At 41.2% G+C, this 25,701-nt stretch overlaps 1 protein-coding gene across 1 annotated transcript in view; it reads right to left on the reverse strand.

Moving 5' to 3' along the window:
- Nucleotides 1–5,646: 5,646 nt before the first annotated feature.
- Nucleotides 5,647–25,701, reverse strand: part of LOC117206554 (dual specificity tyrosine-phosphorylation-regulated kinase 2-like) — a 46,156-nt gene continuing 26,101 nt past the window's right edge. Inside the window, exon 2 of the mRNA XM_033446015.1 lies at nucleotides 5,647–8,260. Coding sequence (XP_033301906.1) covers nucleotides 7,118–8,260 — 1,143 coding nt within the window. The 3' untranslated portion in view covers nucleotides 5,647–7,117. The remainder of the gene's footprint in view (nucleotides 8,261–25,701) is intronic.

Consider the following 25,701-nt stretch of genomic DNA (forward strand, 5'->3'; position numbering starts at 1 on the left):
ACCGAATTAAAATTGACAGAATTATATACAAATTTTAGAAAGAAATACTATGGCAGTATCTAATTAGAAATCACAGAAAAAGAAACACGATAAGTATGTGACACGATAAGTTGATTGGAAAGGAATATTTTAGTATAAAATTTAACGAAAAGAATCTGTCACGTTCAGCCAAAAGTATAATTGTCGAAACAAACGATATTTCAATATCCTCGATGTTCTTTCGATATTTCGACGTTACGTCAAGAAATATCCTTCGATGGAAGAATACATTAAGGTGGGAAACGTGACTTATCGTGTTCTTCGCTTCTATTTTTCAATTATAATAATCTTGGCAAGATTTCTTATCGTGCGTTTCCTCCCTTCTTTCCCTTTTCCCCTCTATAGCTTATGGTTTTCTTTCACGTTCTTACAGGCCCTTTTGTTAAAATCGGAAAATCGAACGGTACAATGTATAAGCATCGGTTTATTTTTCCTCGATGAAACTTTGTTTCATCCTCTATTCGATAACGTTCTCGATTAACGATTCACGAGATATTCGCCTTCGTTTTTGAATAATTCAGAGACAAACGCTCAGACAGACTAGAGATCAATAATTTTCGATTTGTACAGAGATTGGCGACCGATAACGTTCGTGTCGTTGTTTCGACCGTGTCTTCTCTATCGAACGACTTTCTTCCAATATGAATATTAAAATATACCGTTGTACAACACACTGTCCTATGTATTATACATTGTATGTACATATCATCCACCATGCATCGAGGTTGTACCATAATATGCTAATTACATACGCGTCGCGACGCAGACGCATAATAAAAGCACTTAACACGGTGTTACTAACCTATTCGGTTGAACAACACCTTTTCGACGTTCTTTCGACCCTGCTACATTCTTCGGACTCGATGTTTCTGAATTTCTGCTTCTCCGCTATCGTTGAGAGATTTCTTAAATTTCACCAAGGATCATCGTCAATATTCCGGATTTCTCGTTTCAATTCGATACCAGAGTTTCCCCCAAACTTGCCAAAGCTTTTTCTGCTTGTTGAAACGGGACTGACATCAGAACGTAAACGCTCGAAGACTGTAGCAGAGTCAAACGGATACAACGATTCGAGTAAACCGGGGTAAACAAGGTTCTTCGTTCTTCAACGATCGATTGCTTTCCTTTTCGATCTCGCCGTTTCGATTTTCCATACGAAGAGAAAGTCTTCTCCTCGATCTATGTTTCCAAACTTTCTCTATCTTCGTCGTCTACTCCGCTTCGCTGCGATTCGCCAAAGTACGTTTCTCGCAAAGTGTATCCTACTACCAAGTATTCTAGCCGTTTCTAAGCAACTTCGGCTTTACGCTTTAGTCGCGGTGTCTCTCCTCGACTTTCGTTGCTCTCGCCGCGAGTTAAATCATTCGGTCCCAAAGAGACGGAAACGCGCGGTGCGAACGCTATCGGGTCCAACGTGCAAAAATTCATCGACCCTTCCGTGTTCCGTTTTCGTCCGATCGAACCGTTTTTCCCTGGTTGGCTCTTTTGTCGCGTTGAAACGCCCAGCGTCCTATATTTTCGTGTTCGTACAAGCCGAAGAGATGCATGCATACCAGGACACGATACATAGGTACACGGGGTACGGGGTGGCCGGTTGTTAAGCTTTAATATGCATTTCCGCCAGGTGAATATCGTGAAAATCCGTGACAGCGTTTATTTTTAATAGGCAGCTTTGATGTTCGCCGGGCTCCTTTTAGGAAATTCATCGTCCGGCTATCGAGCACACCGACGACCACCTATACATACGATACATCGATATCAAATAACGCTTGATTCGCGAAGAATCGCGTTTCATTGTCCTTTAAAAGGCTGTCTCGTTTCGGATTTTTTTTTACAGATATCGCTGCTATAGGTACGTATTGTTCCGTGTTTACAGGCAGAGTATCCTTAACCCTCTATAGCCAGAATTTGAATTACATACGAGAAGAAGAGATCGAAGCTAATTGCAGATTTGAATTTTAACTTAGCATTTTAGGAACGATTATTTTATAAATAAAATACGCTAACCCGCGGCTCGGCACGGGTTTAGCAACGTATCGACGAAGCGTGATATCGCAGCAGTCGGTAGTTAAAATAAAAATATCGATAGGTAATTTTGTAAGTTACGTTACTGTTATAAATAAATCGTTTAACGTTGGCGCGATATATCGGTGAAATATCGAGCCGTCCGCGAAGCTCGTTCCGATTTTACATTTCCATTCGATATATATTTATCACGCTATACAAATACAATTTTCTTCCATGGATTTTCTCTGTCTATCGCGCAACTCGAATATGTCGTTCTTTCGAAGCCTCTTAGGTTTCTCGGCGAAAAAATTCCTTAAAAATCGGGACGAGTCTTCCGGACAAGCCGATATAACGTCGCAGTAATAAATAGATAAAATGATAATTAATTTCCAAGTTTACTCTTTACGAGAGACCATTCTTCGTACGTTCATCCGTTTATACGTTTCAACAATTATCTCGTATCGTTCTCATCTCGCTACGTGTTTCTTTCTATGCTTGCGATATCGATATTTTGTCGAACGATCCATTTACGACAGTGGACGATTCTTGGTTCGTTCCGGTAAGAACGGAAATCTGTAATTAACAGCATCGTTTTTCTCGAAAGAAAAATTCGGTTATGGAAGGTCAAGGCAGATCGGTAGTGTTGATTTTTCGTTTCGTCGTTTTGCATCGAACACGAGAATTCAACGAAGCAATGTAAAAGGAAATACAAAGTACGAGCGAAGCGCGCGAGCAACGAAAACGTATCGTCCGTATCTGGTTCTTTTTTTCCTCCGCGGGTTTTTTTCACCAGAAGAGGAATCTTCGAGCACGCCTTCCAGACAATCGGAACACACCCTCGTTTGCCTTGAGTTAAAGCCTCGACCTTGGAACGGTCCGCGCTTATATCCCGGCCGTGTATACGTTATAAGCCTAAAGCGATCGCTTAAAACTCATTGGCGTCGGGACGCGTTGCATGAGTAGTAAGAAAGCAATTAAAACAAGAAAGAAAAGGAAAAAAAGAAGAAGAGGAGGGGAAAAAATACAGGAAAGAAGAAGAGAAAACAACGTACGAAGAAGAACCTAGAGAGACCTAATTGCTTATAGCTATCGTATATCTATATAGGTATATCTCTCTCTTTCTTTCCAAAACGAAATAAAAATAAGAAAAAAAAAAAAAAAAGAAGAAGAAGAGAAGCAGGATGTTCAACGAATTTCTCTGCGCAATCTTCTTCGAGATCAGTCAATAATGTAATGTATACACATGATTAGTTTGAGCCGAAGTTTGCACCGACAACGAATATGGACAACGTTTTGATCACAGTAAAGCACAGTGAGTGATCGATTAAATTAAATCGTAGGTAAAAACTCGAGCGATCTACATCTCTGGTTAATATTATAAAACAAAACTCGAGCAAATGGTAAACGTTTCACCTGCGTCTATACAGTTGTCTTTTTCTTATCTTTTCTTTTTTTTTTTTTATACGAACTTTTTTCTTATACGAACAAGTGTGAAAATGCTACCTATTATTTATAACAATGACACACACGGCCCATAAGCATGCCCAGCGCGTTCATTACGATAATCCTTGTGCGAACACGACGACGACGACGACGACGACGACGTCGACGAGGACACGCTATTGAAATTTTCACTGCAAGAGACTAGGATCGTAAATAATACATGCGATCACTTTTCCGTGTATCTACGAGAAAACGAGAGCCCGAACTTACGTAGGAAGGTATTGGCAGTGGTATTAACGATCGATCGTTGGATCACGCGCGGATACGTTGCTCGCTAACGTAACGCGAAAAATCCAGGTGAAACTAAAATCCGACGCGGCCACGAAAGATCGATTGGCGGATGCTTGTGTTTCCTCCGCGTTCCTCGACCGGCGAATGAACGAGCCTTCACATGCTGTACACGCGTTACGAAAGAAAAAAGGATAAAAAAAAAAGAAAGAAGAAAAAAAAGACAGGAGAGAAGAAAAGACGAGTGGACGTTCTCTCTCGGACAAAATTAATCGGAAACGGTACGTTCTACGAAAAGAAGGAAATAAAAAAAGCAAAAAAAAAAAGGAGGGGGCTAACGAAGATTCGTAATCGCAAAAGAAATTAGAAATAAAAAGGAAAAAAGGAATCTTGAAAGATATCGTTACATACGTACACATATAATAATCGTGCAACGTTCCACGAAACCGTTTTTTCCCTTTTTCTTTTTGTTCATTCTCACTCCTTGTAACGCGTTTCATTTTATTTTCTTTTAGCTGACTACTTCTCACTACGCGCGTATTTCTTTAATAATCGTAGCGATATTTTTGCCTTTTTCGTTTCCTCTCTGAATCAGCGTTACAACGTATTATAATATATAATATATAGACGCATTTTATATATATATATATATGTATATATATATATCTATATTTATCTATGTTCATCAACGTGAACCCCAGTACACCTAAATTCCATATCACAAGATATCTTGTTCAATATCACGATTTAATGACCCCGTGTCTCGCTGCTTATATCCCCCCACCCATCCCACCCTTCCCACAATTCGTTTCTTTTATCAAACACGCTTCTCGTTCTATCTTTTCGTAACTCGTCACATTATAACTCGTCTCATCGTTGGCTAATTTATAGTCATCTTCTCTCTCGTCTCGTTCGCCATCCCGATAACTCTCTCACTCTCTCACTCTCTCACACACACGCTCTCTCTCTCTCTCTCTCCTTATCGTTTTCTGTATGTTATCCTCGCGCTGTCTCCTCGTTCCTTTTGATCGTCGTTCGTCCACATCTCGTGCACGTCCTTCCATTTAGGATGTTTTCGCCGATATCGTGAAACGCATCAAGCGTTCAACGAGCAAACTAAAATTACCACGAATTCGCTTTGTGCCAGGGTCGCGACCGAATTATACGAGCGGGATCTCCTTCGGCAGATTCGCGCACGTCGGTGCCCGCCATCGTTTCTCGTAGCAATTTTCTTTGAAAATCTGCCGTTAGAACGAGTCGGGCTATCTGCCGCTACGATATCGAATTGCAAAGCGCGTCTTTTCCATGAAAAGACGAGGGAAGAAAACCTCGAGCGGCGAGCTCGAAGCTCGCGAATCCGTTTCCGCATCCGCGTCCGAATCCTCGTTCGACGCGATTCCCCGCGATAAATGCATTTTCACGGCTTACGCTACGAAATGCAGGATTAAACGAACAGCTCTCGTTGCCACGAGCTACCGTTTTCGAGTCTTTCTTTGTCCGCTTTCCAGAACAATCGGAATATAAATGCTGATAAACGGCGAGAGAATAACGAATACGTAATGCGAGATTCGGGGCAGTTGTCGCGTATGGTGCGGGGAAAGTCGATCGCAAGAGTATTTCGCGGGAGTGAGGATTTGGTAGAAATTGAAAGAGACCGATTTTAATGAGCGGAGCTGGAAAAGTTCGTCTTCGAATTGGAAGTTCACGCTTGCGGACAAAGGAGACGAAAGTTCAAAGGTGAAGCGCGGATCCGATTCTAAAATCCGTCTTCGAGGTATTAGACGTCTTCGAAGTATTATCGTCAGAATACTGGTCTGTTTCGAGAAGCTCATTTTTCGTTCACGCGCAGTCTATTTATTTATTCACTTCTTTTTTTTTTTTTTTTAGCGAGAAAAAGATAAAGGAACTTGCGATCAAGCTTGGCACTTTCGCTCGAAATAATTTAACGCGGCTAAAATGCTTACTTCGAATGTCACGTTAAAAAGAAAGAAGAAAGAGAATGAAATTGAAATTACATTAAAAAGGTAGAGGAAGAAAAAGAAACGCGTAGCGAATGCTAATGCCTTTGTATCTTATGAATTTTTTTTTCTCGATATCGACGTCGGTTCCTTCGTGTTCTTGGAAAAACAGCATCCATCATTTTCACGATCGTCGTGTCCCGTTTGATCGATGCTTCGGCTCGAGCCGAAGGAGACAAGCTTGATCTCCTTTAATCAACAATTACGCTGGCACACCCGAGGGAAAATCAACCTTCCCTTCTGCTCGATACCGATAGTATTACAGAGGAATTTTCTGACCTAAAAAGCTTCTCGGATCGATCTATTCAGCGAGGCACATGCCCTTTGATTATTAGATTTCTTAGTTGAACGTGAAAAGGTCCTCGTATTGCGGCGCCTCGGTAATGTCTACATATCCACGTCCTAAATATCCACGAACGAGCTTCGCCGAGCGACCCTCCTCCTCGGTATCATAGAGAACGGTCGCGCGTCAACTGAATAAACCTCTCGACTACCGCTTCTCACCTTCGGAGAATCGATTCATCGACGTGGCGCAAATCTTTGGTTCCCCTGCTTCCCTTGGCACAATAACCTCGGTGGTCGTCCTCCCTGTTTTCGCGATAATAGGACGCAAACGCGACGCAGAAGATACGAACGAACGAATACACGTAACGTGTTAACGCACACACAGCGGGAGATATCTTTGCGAATCGTATCGAGTGGTCGACCACAAAAGTGAACATCAAAAGCAATCGTCCTCGATGAAACGCGACCGAGATCGTGCAACGCCACCTTTTCTCGAGCAAACGGCGACGAGAAACGGATCCTGGACAAGCAAATTGGAGAGCAACGCCAAGCTAGGCGAGGTACATGATTCGAGGTATCGCGATCGATTTTTCAGTCCCTTCAGCCCTTTTCACCAGTTCTTTCGTTTCTTTCTTTCTTTCTTTTTTTTTTCTTATTTTTCCTTTTTTTTTTTCTTTTTTTGCAGTAACATATCGCGTAGATCACAGTAGTATCCGGAGGTCGAAGACGAGGCCACTCTCTCTGTTACTCTCTCTTTCTCTCTCTCTCTCTCTCCTTTGACTCCGAGGAATCTTGTCTCGTCGAGCGAATATATTACCACAGGCAGGAACACCATTAGTACATCCCGGTATCGTTCGACAACGAGTTGTGACAACGCGTCGAAAGACGACCGTCGAGACAGACGATTATCCGACGAGCCAACGAGACACGAGGCCAACGATCACGGTATCGATCACACGGTAAACGTGTTAGAAAAAGGTAGTAAGGCTGACCTCGTATTTCTTACGAATCGTCTCGGTTCCTCGAGAATGTCCTTGCTAATCATTGTCCACCGTTTCCAGCCACTCGAGGAACGATATGCTCCATCCGTTGGATCCGTGCGATCCATGAGAACCATGGGATCCTTGAGAACCGTGAGATCCGTGCGAGCCGTGCGAACCATTGTTGTGCTGTTGTTTTCCTTGCAATTGGTGACTATGCTGCTGTTGTTGTTGCTGCTGCTGCTGCTGCGGCTGTGCCTGCTGCTGTTGCTGCGGCTGAGGCTGTTGCTGTTGACCACCACTAGTGCTACTGCTGCTACCATCACCACCACCACCACCACCGCCGCTACTACTAGCGTCACCACTAATAGAGTTCAAAGATGGATGACTGCTGACGGTTGCCGCTTGATGATTCGTTGCCACCGGTTGGCCCTTTCCTCTTGCTCTTGTACCGTCGTTACGTTGCAGCGCCGAATAAATGGTAGACATTGTGTGGAAGATGTCGTTGAACTGTTTCACCTTGTTCGTGTTCTCCGTATTGTTGGTCTGCAGGGTGTTCGACTTGGTCGAGCTCTTCCTACCGGACGCGGAAGTACGAAGGCCGGAAGCGGAGGTAGGCGGCGCAGAGGCTGCCGGCAACGCTGGCAGAGCGTCGTTCGTTTTCTCTGGAAGCTCTGGTAACCTGCGACGCAGCCATATGTGTTTCAACGCTTTGCCAGGTGTCAGCCGTTGTTCCGGGTCCCATTTGAGACAATGATGAATGAAATCCAGGAAATACGGGTCGTCGCAATTTTTCAACACCTGTCTCAGATTCCTGGAACCCGGTGGGCCACGGTCTTTGCCTTTCCTGGAGAAACCGCCGTTCAATACGATCGATCCGTCGGACATCGTTATAACGGTGCAATAGCGCGGATAACCCTTCGAGCTGATGAACTGCCTGCGCCGTTTCGCCGATTCTAACAGCTGAGGCGGTGGCATGCCTAGCAACTCGATGATACAGGCTAGTTGGTCCGCCTCGTCTTCGCCTGGTAGCAATGGGAAACCGGTAACCAGCTCCACCAGGATACAACCGAGGCTCCACATGTCGATCGGCATACCGTACTTAGCGCCAAGGATCACCTCCGGAGCGCGATAGAAGCGACTTTGAATGTACGTGTAGACGCGTTGGTTCTCGTAGCAGCTCGAACCAAAGTCTATCACCTGGAACATAAAGAGAAACAGGTTTTAACCATCAACTAAGCGAGAGTATATTTTATACAATAATGCGTTTCGATTATGAGACTGGTTGTCAATGATCCGGTGATTATTACAGTTTACCGTTTTAAACAGTACTACCGTTTCAAACATCAGCGTATCGGTTTAACTACTTCGAATAATTTGCTTTTTAATAACTGCTAACCGAATAACTGATTTTATTGAACGTCTTTTACAGAGTCTAACGTATCGCGTGTCGAATAATTACACCGGGTTGGAAGAAAAAGAGCGGTTAAATTATTGCTTGTAAACGTTTGCAAACTTATAATAAAATTCTCCGGATAAATACAGATATTACGTGTAGTTTTCTGTACACATTTCGTTTATAAAAAGATATACGTCTCTGCTATTATTTCACCGAGCTCCCATTATTCCCGATGTCTCCAGAAGATTTATATTCTTATCGTATATTCTTTGAACGACAACGATTAATCTCAATAATAGGTATTAGACGCGGATCGATAAATACTGTCATTGATAATACCAGGGAATCCCGTTTTAATAGTTCCAGAAGATCTTAAATAGTCAGTCACGCTGACGGAATACTATATCATTCGCAAACTCCGAGACGATATACGCTCCGAAATCCCAGAGCCGTCTGAAGTGTATCATGAATACTCTACGTGGTCTGCATGAAATCAGACCGGAGTATCGTTTACGGCACATTTGGCAACGGAACGTGACAAAATAACACGGTTCTCTAACGAAAGGACCAACCTTTGATAATGGTCCGTCATTTTTCTTGCTGCCTAGATTGCATGCTTATGTAAATTCTTATTTTTATGAATAGAACGAATAAGTGAAACTCGTATACGTATCAACGTTCGATACCTATCCTAATCCAAATATTACAACGAGTGCTCTACTTTGGATATTTTGTATATTTTTCCATATTATACGTAGTAAATATTAATATAGTTGGTATATACAGGGTGGTTGGTAACTGGTGGTACAAGCGGAAAGGGGGTGATTCTATGCGAAAAAAGAAATCGAAAATATAGAAAAAAAAATTTTTTTTTTTAATTTTTCCATCGAGACAACGATCTACAGTGAGATCCGTTATAACGAGACGCGATAAAGTGCACGCGTACCGATCGAAAATTCAAAGTCGATTTTCTCGGAAACAAAGCCTCGAACGAAAAATTTTTATTCTATATTTTCGACTTCTTTTTTCGCGTAGAATCACCCCCTTTCCGCTTGTACCACCGGTTACCAACCACCCTGTATATAGTCGATAAGTAAATATAAAACCTGCGATATAGCAACGATATACGCTGATTAATCCTCCCTAATGAAATATGTTTTTTCAAATTTCCTAGGCAAACTTGGTTTCTCACGTTCCATCTTAACTTCTCCGTTATCTTAGACTTCCAAGATATCTAGAAAACTTATGAGATACTTATCGCTATACAACAACCTCTTACATCAAAAATTCGAATTTTCTTTTTCTTTCTTGATAAAAGTTCGTAAGAAAGAGACGTAAGAGCGAAGAAGTTTTGCTTGGATTGTCAACGAGCTATTTCGACTGAAGAGAAGGAACATTCGCCTGACGTTATTACAAACTATTAAGACGTCGGCGAAGAATAAAGGCGTGGCTAAAGAAAATTGACCAAGGCAGCGGATAATTTTGTGCGATCATATCTGTTTTTGCTACCGGCCTACTTTAATATTTCGGGCAACGTCGAGTGCTCACGTGTGCGGCCAACAGGAACGCCACGTTGGAATTTATCCAGGATTATAGCGGTTCGCTCGGTTTATTGGCGAACCAGGCCCTATGCAAATTTCAATAAGCTGTAATATCGTTGTTCGATACCTAAACGATCATTCTACGAGCGTTCATCCCTGATTATAGCCACGAACACCGGATCTATTCTGTTGGATAAGCGTTAGATCATCCGAGTAAGAAAATGTCCAAGAATACAAGCAAAAGCGTCATATTTTGTTAGTTGAACTCGTTTCTAAAAATTCGGAAGCTTCCAAAGCTCTCGTTACTTTATTATAATTTAGAACTTTGGACGATCATAGTTCATCGACATTTACGTAAATTTTTACGATCTTATCGATATTTACCTGCGATTCGGTAGTTGCTTAACGATTAATACGCGATGGAACAATTTATTTTATCATATTTATCGAAAAGAAGCGTCAGTATCCGTTTCAATGAATTTCTACGAATTGGGCCCACATATTTGAACACGTTCGGACGAGATACCAAAGGTAGTAGTAGGACGAACTAATGAATTTCCATTATATGAACGTCAGTTATATGCACGAATTGTTTGTCTCGCGATATATTCAGATAAACGGAGTTGTATAGTCGAAAGTCTAAGCTATTCTTGGGAGCTTTGGTTCGAACTTAACGCACTCCGATGTACTAGCGAGGAGCATAAAGATAGAAGATACGTGGGATCAGTGGGTAGAGCGAGTGAAATGTCTTTGTATGCTTATACCGAGCGTCTCATTTGAATCTTTCGTAACTATCTCTTACGCTACCTTGAACTATTCGAATCATTAGGAAGATATATCTTAGAGATACGCGATTTAGTTTAAACCGCTTCTACGATGATTTCAGCTACGTTTGCCAGCCGCGCGATGATCATTTAATTATTCCCCCTTTCCAAATTGATATACGTACACTTTCAAATATTTTACACGCGTAACAACAATCTCACGCCTCACTGTACATTCCAACGATGTCTATGCATTTCCAATTACGTTCTTAGAAAACGCGTCTGAATCGCGACCAACGTAAACGTACGATGATATCTTCCTTCTCCGCTCGGTCCTCTCAATCTTCTCTCGTCTACGCTGCACTCGCCAATCACCCACTCGACGCGATCTATGACTCAATCAGATCCACGCTTACCACATACCTACCATACGTATCAACTTATCCGCTTTGAAAACATACTTCCCATGAACGTGCCTGTTTTTTTCAACGAGAAACCGGCGTGTTGCCTTATTAAAGCGAAGCAGCACTGCCTGCGAGAAAGATATCGATTTTTCGCGTGAAAACTATCATCCACTCGTTCCCTCTACGAACATATACAGGGTGGTTGGTGGTACAAGCGGAAAGGGGGTGATTCTACGCGAAAAAAGAAGTCGAAAATATAGAATAACAATTTGTCGTTCGAGGCTTTGTTTTCGAGAAAATCGACTTTGAATTTTCGCTCGGTACGCGTGCACTTTATCGCGTCTCGTTATAACGGATCACACCGTAGATCGTTGTCTCCATTGACGTTATTTTTTTAATTCTTTAAATTTTTAAACTTTTATTCTATATTTTCGACTTCTTTTTTCGCGTAGAATCACCCCCTTTCCGCTTGTACCACCAGTTACCAACCACCCTGTATACGTCAATGTTCGCGTACAATGCGTAGCCGAAAGCAAAGCAAAACGATCCCAACGATCGGGTTCCCGCGCGTACAACGCGTCAACGTAAATAGAAAGTGACACACTTGATCGATTTCGACGGTTGCCGCGCCGGAAGCCCGCTGAAGGGTACGTTCTTTGACGGAAGTCGTCCCAGAGGGACGGACGTCGTCCTGGCCGCTCCCTAGAAAACATGCTCGTACGTGTGGGTTTGCCATCTAGTTCAATGATCGTACGTCGAACCCGTCCAAGCTTTTATCGTGAACTTACTTTACCTTAACTTCGTGTACACAGTTAACTCAAAAATCGTAAAATGTCACATATGACACAGAGACTCGTACGAATCGTTTTCGATTCATAGAAATAGACATAGGTCATCGCTACAAAAATTATATTAGATTTAGCGTGAACTTTGGATTTTATTTACGTTCATTTGTCCCGAGAGTACCAATGGGACCTATGGGACATATGGGATCCTCGAGTTTGTATCTCAGGAATTTATCTGACCTTCCAAATCCTCGATTCATTCAAGTCTAAGTCTTTAACCTTTTGAGGTTCACGGAGAGCGGTCGAATCTCTGAATTCCGAACATCGATACGCGCTATGGCGTATCATCCATCCAAAACTGTTCAAGACTATCCAAGTTTCCCAATGAAATTCAACGCTAACTTTGTCAAAAATGTGTAGCGGCACGCGAGCAGGACAAATTCAAATCCTGTTGTCGTTTTGTTTCGGAGTATCATGCCCGTTAGGTCACAGGTATTGCAAGGAGTAATGAACTCCGAGCAAAACAATGTCGCCGCTATTTTCAACCGTCAAACGTAGTCGAGTTCAAACTTTCCGACTGTCCCCCGACCAGTATAAATAAACAAACGAAATGACGAGCGTAGAAGTTCAGCATAAGCATACAGACGCATCAGACGTACATACGCAGTTTCTTGACAAGCGCGTATTTATTTCGTAAGAGTTACTATACCTGGACTTGTGCTTTGTGTCGAATTAATATCTGTAATAAATTGCTCACAAATATATAGACTGTTATTCGTGATATTCGGTAAGATCAATCCTCTACAAATGTTTACATATTATTTGGAGTCTCGCGAAGATACGACATCTGAAACCGGTCATTTCGACCGGTTCGGTAGTTCCGGTGTTAAGGACGATTTGCAAAATCTTCTCAGATATAGTCTACGTCGATCGTAAGGGAATATATGGGTCTGTTGTCTCGTTCAGTGATCGTACGTCGCATTCGCGCTTCTACCGTGAAGTTACTCTATGAAACGATGTAAACAAGCGCGAGCATCCGGCTACGCGCACATTTCGCTAAACAATCAGCTGCGTTGCTAATTTATCGCGAGCACAGTGTTACCAGCAACTGTACGTCACGGATTTACGACGTCTCTCCTACCCGTTTTCGTTCAATGAAATTTCCTCGCGGTTGAAAAAGTGCCACTGGGTTGCAAAATATGTACGTTGTTCCCAGACGTCGTCGCTGAAAATCGATTTGCATCCATTTCTTTTCTCTTTTTTCGTCCTTACTGCGGAACAAACTGCACGAGTTAAAGAAGACCGCATATTCGTGGCAGAATATTTTACAGCGCCGAAACGCGTACACAATGCGCGCGCGATGTATGCGATGTTGCGCCGTTTGTTCGCATCGACGCGAGAAATTTCCGCGAGGACTACGAATTTCGCTGCGTTTTTCACCTGGCAGATTTATTTATTTTCCTAGGCTGCTTTAAATTAGAAACAACACACGGACCGCGCATGTTTATATGCACGTTCATCTTTGTACGGATTTTGACGCGGAGAGCGAGCTTTGCATTTCTGCTTATCCTTGTACCTGTTCGAATATTTGCGATATAAATACCTATAGTTTAAACATGATAAGATTAATAGAAATTGTTGGAAATTATTCGACTTCCTCTAATCACGTGCAAACCGGGAAATTTTGAAGGAGAACGACGCGTAGATTAGGAAAGAATCGAAAAGTTCCAAATTACCTGACTTTATATTGGTTGATCCAACACCTGTTCATCTTGTTACCTCCTCTAAATCATTCTACCTAACCGTATTCTCTTAAACAGATTTTAAAAGATCTCTCAAATTCGAGAACACGTATTGTCTTAATTTCACGATGAAAAACGTATAAAATAAAGCAACTTGGCAGATCGGGAGATTCTTCGCTATAACGTAGAGCATCGAGAAATTTGTTCTTTTATTAACACGACTCTCTTCGACACGAAGCATCACCGCTGCGATCGTTCTCTTGTGGCCTGTAATTAGCAGGTCCGTTTCGCGAGTAATTAACAAAGCTCGGCAGAATACACCGGATGTGTTTTCAAGAAAGGGGTCAGCAATTGTCCAACACTGAGAGACGCTTTATCGTAGACCCGTGAAACGAGATACGACGAGAAAAATGTTTATTCGCGGTTTCCCTTTCATTCCGTTGCGGGAACAGCGATAAAAAGAAGCTCGTTCCCCTAATTGGAGCGGCTGTTTAGCTTTCGAGGTAACAGGTGGTACCTGTGCGCGCTACTTATTCACGCGAAGCCACCAACCAGCCTCGGGAAAATCTGTCGCTCGACGTCTACCGCTGTTGTCCTCTTCTTTCTGGCCAACGTCTATGCAACCGATGGAAAAGCAATTCATCGATCCAACGAACCAGACTTATTTCCAATATCTTTTACAACGTCTCCTCGATGCGTTTCTTCATCCAACTCGTCGGAATTCCTTTCACGTGCGCGAGCAACGTTTTACAAGACAGATTTTACAGTAATTTTCAATTATTCGATATCATCGTTGGACGATTTTTTAAATTTGCTGGATCGATGGTAAGTCGCGTAACAAATTCTTTTAACTCGACCAATTTTGTTGGATCGTAAGCGACCATAACGATTTAGATTCGAAGATTGCACGAAGAACATAGGTTGCTTTAACTTTGTCCAAACTTAAGATATCTTCTTAATATTAATTCTGTGTCTTCCACATTTTCCATGACAGATAATATTCGCGTTCTTTATCGTGTGAAATTTAGATCTAGGATGAAGCGCTTTAAAATTAAATAATTGAACCTATAATCTATAACCTATGGCCTACAAAGATAACGCTGTTCCAAAATAATGTAACGGAGCTTAATCGTAGCGATAAATGCACTTCTTCGCATTCTTGTTCGATGTCGATTACTTGACCCGTTATACGTGTCTATTTCCATTCGTTCCACAGCGAAATATCATCTAAGACGAGAATTTGTCAGTGCGTAAGTCGCAAAATTATTGTTCTATGTTGTAGTATAAATGGAAATCGGCGCGAAGAGCCGGAAAAGCAGGCGGAAATAAAGATTTCTATATGTAATGAAATATCATCGTAACAATAATTTATATTTTATCATGAGGCCGTTTGATAAATCGAATCTTTAAAAGGAGATGAAACTTTTATTGTTTCATGTTTGTTTTTCTTTTTTCTTATTTCTCTCTTCTCGTCCAACGAATGAAGCAGAGCTGCACCCACAGGCAACGAGTCTCTCTATCGAGGAAGGCGCAAAATGTGGTACACGTATTACCCCCGTGAACGTCGGCCCTTAAGGCGAGACAAAGAAAAATAAAAAGAAATAACGAGGAAAGGAAAAGAAATAACGACGAAATAAAAATTGAAAAAGCACAGGAATCGAAGTCTAATATCGTCTTCGAATCTAGAAATCTTTCTCAAGAGGACATCGTACTTCTGCACTTTCTTGTAACTTGGCTGAAAAGACTATTTGATAGAACGATAGAAAAAGGATATCCAGAGATACGCGCACGATGAGAGCGTTTAAGGAGACTTTAAAGAGACTTAAATTAAAGCACGTTGCGCCTTTGACATATCCGTAATCAACGATGTGTATGGTAACGCGACTACTATATCTTTGCCAGACGATCGATTTTTTTCATCGACCGATACCGAAGGTCTCCGACGAACCTTGAACTTTAATTCTACTCGAAATTCTATTTCGCCGTGGTCTTCGTATTGTAACGACAGATTTACGTTACAATTATTCTTATAGCATTCGCGATTACGTTTAACGAATTATATCCAGAAATAGCTAAAAGATTTTAATTTATAACTCCTAACACTGATATATCGCGTGTATGCTAAAGTAGGAGCGAGCTAAAATTATAGATACAGGTGGCTCACGAAAGCACTTAAACACTCCTCGCAGGACTATCGCGATGCGTGATCATCTCCATAAAACTCGAATACACAGGATATAAAAATACGAGTACAAACGCTACAAAACGTTTATCGTCGGCGTACGTATATTGAACTCGTTAGAAAAAGATAATCAACACCACTTTTCGGTGATTTTTTCATTTCAGCGTACGAATAACGTGACTGGGGTTCGACTCGCGCTTGATTTACACATTCGAAACGGCTATCATACCATTAATTTATTTACTGCAAGAAGATGACATAAAAAGTGATAAACTTTTATAATTTTCAATTTACGGAATTGACGATTGGCTTCTGTTACAGCTCGCGCGATAGATATCGACCGAATATCGAAACTTATCGGTACCGTTTAAATCTCGTGACTTTTGTAAAATATACGCTTCGATTAAAATATCGTGCGATTCTCTTTACGTATTTTCAGATCTGTTTCAAACTTACCAAAAATGTTACCGATAATCGTGCTTCACCGCAGCGCTAATGAAATAAAATAAACAAAATGTTTCGTATAATGCACATAATACAGGGTGGTTGGTAACTGGTGGTACAAGCGGAAAGGGGGTGATTCTAGGCGAAAAAAGAAGTCGAAAATATAGAATAAAAATTTTTCGTTCGAGGCTTCGTTTTCGAGAAAATCGACTTTGAATTTTCGATCGGTACGCGTGCGGTACGTTATAACGGATTTCACTGTAGATCGTTGTTTTGATGGAAAAATTAAAAAAAAATTAAAAAAAAAATTGTTATTCTATATTTTCGACTTCTTTTTTCTCGTAGAATCACCCCCTTTCCGCTTGTATCACCAGTTACCAACCACCCTGTATATTCGTGCAAGGTTTCTACAAGCGTTCGAACACTTTCGCGAGCCACTGTAGCTAGCCATCGGTTGTAATTTATTAATTTCTGCCATGGAGATGCATTTTACGTGTGAACCCCCGAGCGTAATGACGAACGTTCGAAAACAGAGATGTAAAATCGTCGAGGAAATATCGAAAACGATCAGAGTAACGCGACAGAGAGCACGAAAAAAGGTCAAGGTTGGAGACGTTTCGTTCTACGATGACTATCAAGGAATTCGACGCACACGGATGTAGAAACAGATAACACGCGGAATGTGACCGATAATCGAATCGACGTTACGTATCGAAAACGTTATAATAACTGTGTTAACCGCATCTACTTGATCTGCCTTGACATGGATAACGCGGAAAAGCGTGGTACCAACGAAAACACGTTGCGTAATATCGATGGACGTTGAATCCGTGATTCGCAGGTCGGTGCAATGTTACAATGGTGCAACGTAACAGAAGACGTAAACTAGAACGTTGTTCGTAATGAGTCGTAACAGGAAGAGCAGGCGGATTGAATGTTTGCACAATGAACAAGCTCGTAGCACGAGCGTGTAATTAATACGCATTGATCAAATGCATGCTAAGATGCACTTTTCTCGTTCCGATGGGAATTATCGATTTTGAACGATGCATGTGTCCCTTGTTACTGGACAATGCAAACGTCCAGTCTTCTATTTATTCTGTATTTTTCCACTTGTCTTTTTATATAATCGAAAGCACGATTCCGTAACGATAGATCGTACTGAACCATCCAGGATGGTACACGCGTATATTTTTCACGCGTAACTAGAAGTTATTTAATTAGAATTGTTCGTCGAATCTAAGCTTGGGGATATTAATAGTCTGCAACTCATAGACACAGATGTGTTCTGTTATAGACTGATGGAAATCGAAATAGAGTAGCCCCGAACCAGCGGAAGTTGATGCTCCCACGTACTTACAACGCATTCAGATCGACGTAGTTTGTCTGAAAACTGTAGAAATCTACATGGCTGATTGGAAAATCATACAGGTGCACGCACGATAGTTCTTAAACATAGAACAAAAATCGATAGGAGGAGCCATCCTGGATTCGTAGAAATTGACGGACGTCACACCGCAGTAATATGAACTCTGAATTATCTACCTTCGAGCTCGTCTGGCTTAAGAGCTTACACAGAGGCTTTGAGTCTATCAGACCCGTAGAAACCATCGATTCGGTACTCGACTTCGCAGAGAGCAGACAAAACTCTGAACATCAAAGGACATGATTAGTATCGTTCAAAGCTACGCAGCCTCGTGCGTAGCCATGTAGTCTTATCCACGTATCCTCGACCTTTGCGATATTGCTAGTAGCTCGTTGGTGTCCAAATTACGAGCCTATACGTTTCTTCTATAAATTTCCAGACTATTTCTATCGTTTGTTGCACAAACAGTAAACGTATGGGTGATCCGTATAAAGCTCGAAGAATCTTGAATAATCCGTGCATGGTCTATTAATTTCGGACAAATTTTCGGCACGATTTGTATCGGCTCTAAGGGAAGCAGCGTGATCTAAATTAAATCTCACTTAGTGTGTACGGTCTTCAATGACCCACATGTGTCCAAATCAAAGCCAATGAATCCGATATGACTTATATTGAGTGTAATGAACCCAGAGTTTCGCATTGAGTTCGACGAACCAACGGTCGCCTGTATTGAATCTAATGCGTTCATATCGGGTCTAATAATCCTAATGCTATCCGCGTCATCTAATGCTTCCAAAATTATATGCATTAACTCCGATCTAATCCTGTCCACATTTATCTCAAAATACGATAATCGTTCGCAGATCGTGCTGTATACGTTTTCCTCGATATTCGGTGATTTTTCAACAATCGTTCCGACGATTTATTATCGAACAGTTCTACGATTGCCGCCTTTTGAGACCGTATACAGAAGTTGGAAAATATTTATTGGAAATATACCTACGTTTTGCAAATCTCATCAATATATTTAAACAATTATTTATTCTTGTTATTCGCTATATCAATAGGCTACGATATAAAAGACTTATCTTTAACACTAGTTGCGCGTTTGACGCTACTATCCATGCTGTAACATCAATTTTTCATTGAACGTACGTTTGCAATAAATATTTTGCAACTTTTACACGCATTTTCGAGTTGCTTCCACAATTTTCTATAATTATAACTTATAAGTTATAAGTTATAATATATCGATACGATAAGTAATTATATAGTTATAATTACAAAAAGTTTCAAACATAATATACCTATAAGAAAAATTCTCCGGTAAATGTTCGAATGCCTGCTATGAGTTGCTATGTAACAGTTTCGTAAAGTCGTTTACGTAGAAATCATGGTGAAAATGAGATAACATGGCGAGCCACATTGTAACGAACGTTAGGATACCAGGCAGTCGGGCGATCCACTTTATTGTTGAATCGTTGTCCCTCGAGACGATAACCACAGGGAGCTGTGAGTCACCGTTGACGACTGCAGGGAAAGCCAATGTGGCCAGCTCGTTACGTTTCTGGTTACTACTGCTTTTCAGTTCACGATCGATAGACGTGCTCCCACTACTCCGTACAAAAGAATACTATAACGATAAGATCGAGGATTTTTGCGTATCCCTGTTACCTCGTTAGGCCACCGTGTTTCAATTCCGGAAATTGAACGAAAATGCTAACGACAATGGATGCTCTAAGCGCATTACTTACATTACATTAATGCTTAGCACAGCGTAACCGTGGAATTAAGAAATTAGACTAATTGCTGGAAATAATTAGCGCAATCTATTCCGCTAATTTTATCGTTCTATAATACATTTTGCTGTTGCAGAATATTGGACATAATACTACTGGTAGATATTCGACAGAAATATTAACTTTGTTTTCGCGTGTCGGCTAGCTAAACGCGTTTTAAAACCGTGTTTTAGTTGGCATGCGTTTGTGCCTGTGCGATGTACGCGTTTCTGTACGCGGACGATGAGCGTGTGATATCGCACATATAAATACAGCACGCGAATTAACATATTTCATATAGAAAATTTGATATGCAAAAATATGAAGGCAATGCAGGAAGTTTAGATGTTGGAAAGTTATACAAACGGAGTTACAAGTACGTTCTATAACTGTTAATTAATTTCGTTGGATCATATAACAGATCGTTGACATTTTGCTTAATCGGTAGAAAGGAAATTGTGCATTTCTGCAAATGCGTAAAAAACTCCGCGGACTATCGGATATCCGCGTATTTTAAGCTACAAAAAAAAAAAACACGTTAAAAATCGAAATGTAACAGTGGAAAATTAAGTAATTCGATCTACAAGTATCTAAAACGCATCGCGGGACCTACCGATAACCATTCACGTCGTAATATACTACATTTTTTCCTGCCAACTAAAATTACAAAATTACTCGATTCCTTTATTCCTTAAATTATAAATTCTCTTTATTATTTAAAATTAAATTTACTTTAAAATTAAATTATAATATTCTCTTTATTATAATATAATTTTTATTATACGATAATATACTCTCGACCAAAATCCCCACAAAATTACTTTTACAACGAAACTACCTTGTAACATCTCGTATTTTTATTCTCCTCCCTTGCCATAAAACGTAACGATGTAACAGTGGAGTAAATATTCTGTAAACAAACGGCGCATAACAGAGATAATAAAAATCCGATCGACGATTGAACGGATTAAATCGTACTGTTGTACGGCCGCATCGTTCTCATTGAAAAAGAAAATCGATGCCGCGATGCATGTTGTGCGCAACCAGGTCGCGCGACGTTTCTTGTAACTCGCGTTCTTTAACGTTTATGAATAATAATTCAACGGTAACTTTGAGCCTGCTTGGCCGTAAAGAAAAAATCGTACGATGCATCGGGTTGGTCGCGGTTGAAATAACAGAAAGTTATTGTCAAGGTCAGCCATTGCATTTGACCGGAAATGCTTTGGCTGCCTCGGTTCCTATGGTTCGCTGCTGTTGCATCTTCGAGGAACAATCGACACGCATATACGGTATATCGTATTTACGCATCGTGCGTATTGTTGCATTTTAATTTACCCCCACCCCGCCTCCCTTTATTATATTCATATTAGACGCGTACGGTGTACGCGATTCAATTACGTGGAATTTGAATAAACAAAGGCTGCGCGGACGTAACTCGTAAATAAAGCGATAACGTTCAATTAACACGAAACACGAAGCAAGAAATACGTACGGAATAACGAGATAGAACAGGAAAATTGTTAGAAAATTATTTCAACTGTTAAGAATTATTATTTCGTCTTATAATAGTATTATAATGATATTATATAAAAATATATCATCTGTATAGAAACTTACTGATCTCTTAACCAATTACTCGAACGATGTTTTCATTCGCTGATTTAATCGATTTTGACATTCGCGTTATTAAATTTTCGACCGTATTTGTTATCCTAGATATATTGCGAATGATTCCGCAAACGATAATTTTGGAAACCTTTCCAAGTTCTCGATCGAGTATATTCTCAATTTTTGTTAACGGAGTGTAAGCAGAGACTGTGATATATAGATAAAAAATATAATCGCTAATTTATATTTCGTAATGGGGAAAAACATTACAAATATTTATTCTACAAAAACGTTCATTAACCAATCGTTCCTCGTATGATCTAATTCGATTACCACATCCTTCGCGAAACCAGCCGATACTCTGATAATTTACGAACAAATATATTTATACTCTATACATTTTGAGAAAAAAACGCAGTAGCACGTTGGAAACGCAATCAGAATTTCCGGCTGCTCGCCGCAACCGGAAGAGCATTCTTCCGGCAACGAAAAGTTGGAAAAAAGCTCGTTACATTAACGAAGATAAATGTCGGCAGGTAAGTAGAACTCGCCGTTTCATTTGGTCTAACTATTATTTCCCCAACCTACTCGGTGGAAAACGATTGTATCGTTGGAGAACCGGACCCTTGAGAAACCAGGTCAATCGAACCTCTATTACTCGTTTCGCATTAAAATTATTAATTAAAACCGTTTACGCCGCTAGAAGCCGTAACGAGTTACGCGAATCGTTGGAAACAAAGCGGAGAACAACGAGTATCCTTCCCCTAGTCTCGATATCGCAGCGGCCGGAAGATGAAAAACGATGGAAATCGATGGAATATATCGACGAAACGAACGCGGTACGCGAGCGCAATAATAGACACAAAAATATGAACGATAAACGCGGAAACGACCGGGATACCGCGCTGTGCCGTATCGTTCTGTTTTTGAAATATTTTGCGTAACGCGCCTCCGCCGTCGTAATAACGACGAAACGAAAACTACGTACGAAAAATACGTATTCGGTATTTGCGTAAATATAAAATTGAAGTATCAATATTTAACGAACCGTGACGGTGTTTCGAACGCCGTGTACGAATGCTCTTGACGTTGCATCGGCCAGCCGGATATTGTAGGATACACACGGCTTGTTTCCGTTGTCAGTTCGCGCTATTCTTTCCTCTCCGGATTTGCCCGACGTTTCTCGCAAAGCTCTCTTTTCCCGTCATCCGTCCCTTACCCTCTCGACGTTCGCTCGTAATCGATGCTTTAATATACGCGTAAATATGTTGGAACAACGGTTACGAGGAAATTGTGTTTTCAAAGAAGAACGGTGAACGGAAAAAAGAAGAAAACCGGAGGCAGGTCGTTCGATCGTAAAACGTCGATTGAAACGATACGACTAATATCAATTACAACGATATCGTTCGTACTTAATTATTTAACCACGTCCACGCATCGTCTATTGGTTAATTAATCATCTGGCGAATAATCGACGACCTAAAAACACCGGAGCGAGAAATATTCAATCGCGGAAATGAGAGTCTCTCGCGGATTGTGTGCTCCGCGACAAATTGACGATAATGGAACGTGTGATTCTGGCGTTGCGGTTCGTGCGGATTTGTCGCTTCCGCTGGCGCCTCGCGCGTGATTATTAAAGGAGTTATAATTAATTGTTAAATAACATATGACGTAGGGAATCTACTTATTCTTCTATTTATTTATTTATTTATTTATGTTTCTCTTTGTTCCGTAACTACATAGTTATCAAAACTTTCGAAGTTTTGATTTGAACGTGTCCAATACTGCCGGATCTTGATATCGTATAAAAAAGAAAATAGCGCAAGAACTTATTTCACTGCGATAAACTTACGTATATCGTATCGGGAGAAGGTTGCTTTAGACGTTCTTGAAATACATGAATATTAATGCATTTGCTGCAGACATGTGCATAATCGACACACGCTCGACTCTTACCTCAGCTGTTGTTTTTCACAGATTTAAACTGTGATATCTTGGACTTGGATATATATTATGAAAAATATATTCAATATGTGCAACGTACCGTGATAACGATAACGAATTCTTAATAGCAATGGTCGCGCTGCAATTTCACTAGCGCTTTCAAAGGACCGATATTCTTAGAAAATGTGAATCTTCGAGGAATTTCTTCAGCCCTGATATCTCATTTCCCCTCAATTACTACGATTCCTACGAGCGGCCGTGGAATAAGGCGTCGGATTTTTCCTGGATTTCGCGATGAATCCCGCCAGTTCGCTATGGCCTACTTCGCCGATTCGATCAAGGACCCGCGATTAGTTTAAAAATTCATCGCCCCGACCGGAAAAAAGGGATTCACCGTTCGAACGAGGACACGACAAACCACCACGAATAGGGTTGCCGTGTGGAATTTATGTATCGACAAAGAGGCAGAGAATTAGCCGGGTCGATGAAATTGTCCTCGTTGTCGGCAAGATGGTCGTCGTCTTCGTGGTTCTTCTTCGACGCGTCCAGACGATAGGGCCGCTTCTTATTTTCTCATCTCGCGGAAAACGCAAGCTGCAAGCCCCAATTAATTTTCAATTATACCCTCGACGTGATCTAGCCCTTCTATTTCCGTTAGTCACGCGACGTTGCACTTGACGCACGATCAACTTTTACATCATCGCAAGGGAGAGAGTGTCCATCGTGTAAGAAGAGATAGCGTACAACGTACATCTCTCTTTTACTCCTTCTCTCTCTCTCTCTCTCTCTTTCTCCCTCGTTTTGTCCTTCTTTACTTTGTCGTCCGCCCTGTCCTTCTATTTATCACGATAGAGGAATCTCGTTGCGTAAATCGTTAACGATATTGCGTATGTAGAGTAAACAGACTTCTCTGTACTCGTTTACGGTGTATGGATCTTGCGTTTGTATTTGTATCAGTTTTGAGATCGTACGACACGATTCGAACATCGAGATTCGTACGACACGAAGAGATACATCGTAGATATTGTTAGCTCTTTTATCGCTAAGAGTCAACATTTAACGCGACTCTGCATTGTTACACGCTACGACGTTGCAATTTGAAGGTAACCGGTCAACAAACCAAGATGTTAGTTGGAATTGGACCTTTGTCCTCTGGCGGAATCCAGCAAATTCCCTTGGAAACCGATCGCGATAACACGCGCGTACCTCGAGTGACACAAATCGGTTTAAACTTGTAAGTTTCTCATCAGGGTAACTACAATACCGACGATAGTCTAGAATTACTTCGAATCTCGAGCGAGATCCGGAACAGAACTAGAACGTTTCCAACAGTTTGTCAATGGAAAATTCGAAAGCTGATATTTGCAGTGCTAACGCGTATATACAGGAAATAACAAGGAAGGAAAGATGAAATATCGAGCAAGCGAGTGTAAATGAACGCTTTGTTCGTAAAACAAAATTCTAGCGTGGCGTGAGAGCGCTATGTGTATGTATATATTCTGCAGCTCTATGGTGCACAGTGCAGCAAAAGGACGAGCCAGCAATTCGTATCCAGCATGGAAAACCGGTCCAGTCCTCCGTGTCGCGGAAGTGCCACAGGCTGGTTTGCGGTAACGTTCTTAGTCTAACGTCCGTATACTCGATTAAAGTGAAACAATGAGAAGACTCGATTCATTCACCGATTGACGCTGCATCCGTTAACGTGTAACGCCAACCATGCGGATAAGGCGAAAAGCAACGAAAAATGTCGTCGAGACCGTTGATAAAAATCGTCATTGTGTCTTTTCCAGGCGTTTGCGATGGCGAGACTACGCGATGGAATTTCCAAAGACGATACAACGTGATCGAGTTACGCTTCCTTACAGGGGAGCAACTTTCAAATTCCATATTTTGAATATATATGTCGGGTTTATTGGGTTGGCGCTAGTTCTAGGGGCGCGTTGCGTATCTTCATTAGGACAAGCCATCGTAGTTGCTCAAAGAGGTTTATATTTACGATTATACGTACAAGTGTCGATTAAACAAGGTTTAACAATTAAACGTGGTTATTAGACACTCTTAAAGTAAACACAATGTTCTTAGGTTCGAACGAATCCACGGTCAGCGGTATTACTCTTTGTACAATCGAATATGTTTTGAAACTCAAAGCGACGTTAGCTGTGACGTACGATATCTTTCAGACTGATTGACCAGACGTTGTACGTAAACTCTTCAAGGTGATCGTAAGAATAAAAGACTGACACGATCACATTTGTCAATTGCGTATTGATCGGGGTTATCAACAAAGTTCCAGGCGCCGTTACCAGGCAGACCCGCGTGAAGCCGTCACAGCTCCTGCCTCGGGGCTTGTTCGTTAATACAGCGTGTGTCCCTCAAAATTGGTACTTCTACTGTTAAGTAAAAAACGTTCGTCCCATGACCGTTGCTACGTTCGGCGACCAGTTGTGTCACCTCGAGCCCAAGCCCACTGTCACAAATCTCGGGCAAACGTAATCAAATCCTATCGCAACTTCTACTTCAAAGTTCTATTATTTGAGTAAAGTATTGGAAATCTTCCCAAAATTCCAAAAGAAAGGCCCGTTGTCCCTACATCTCCGACATATATATCATATATATTTGAATATGCAAAAGATACGGATCGTTGTAGCGTCTGTTACCCATATACAGAGTCGATCAACGTTTGA

Source organism: Bombus bifarius, unplaced genomic scaffold (genome assembly GCF_011952205.1).
Source record: "Bombus bifarius isolate JDL3187 unplaced genomic scaffold, Bbif_JDL3187 scf7180000008008, whole genome shotgun sequence".
Classification (NCBI taxonomy): domain Eukaryota; kingdom Metazoa; phylum Arthropoda; class Insecta; order Hymenoptera; family Apidae; genus Bombus; species Bombus bifarius.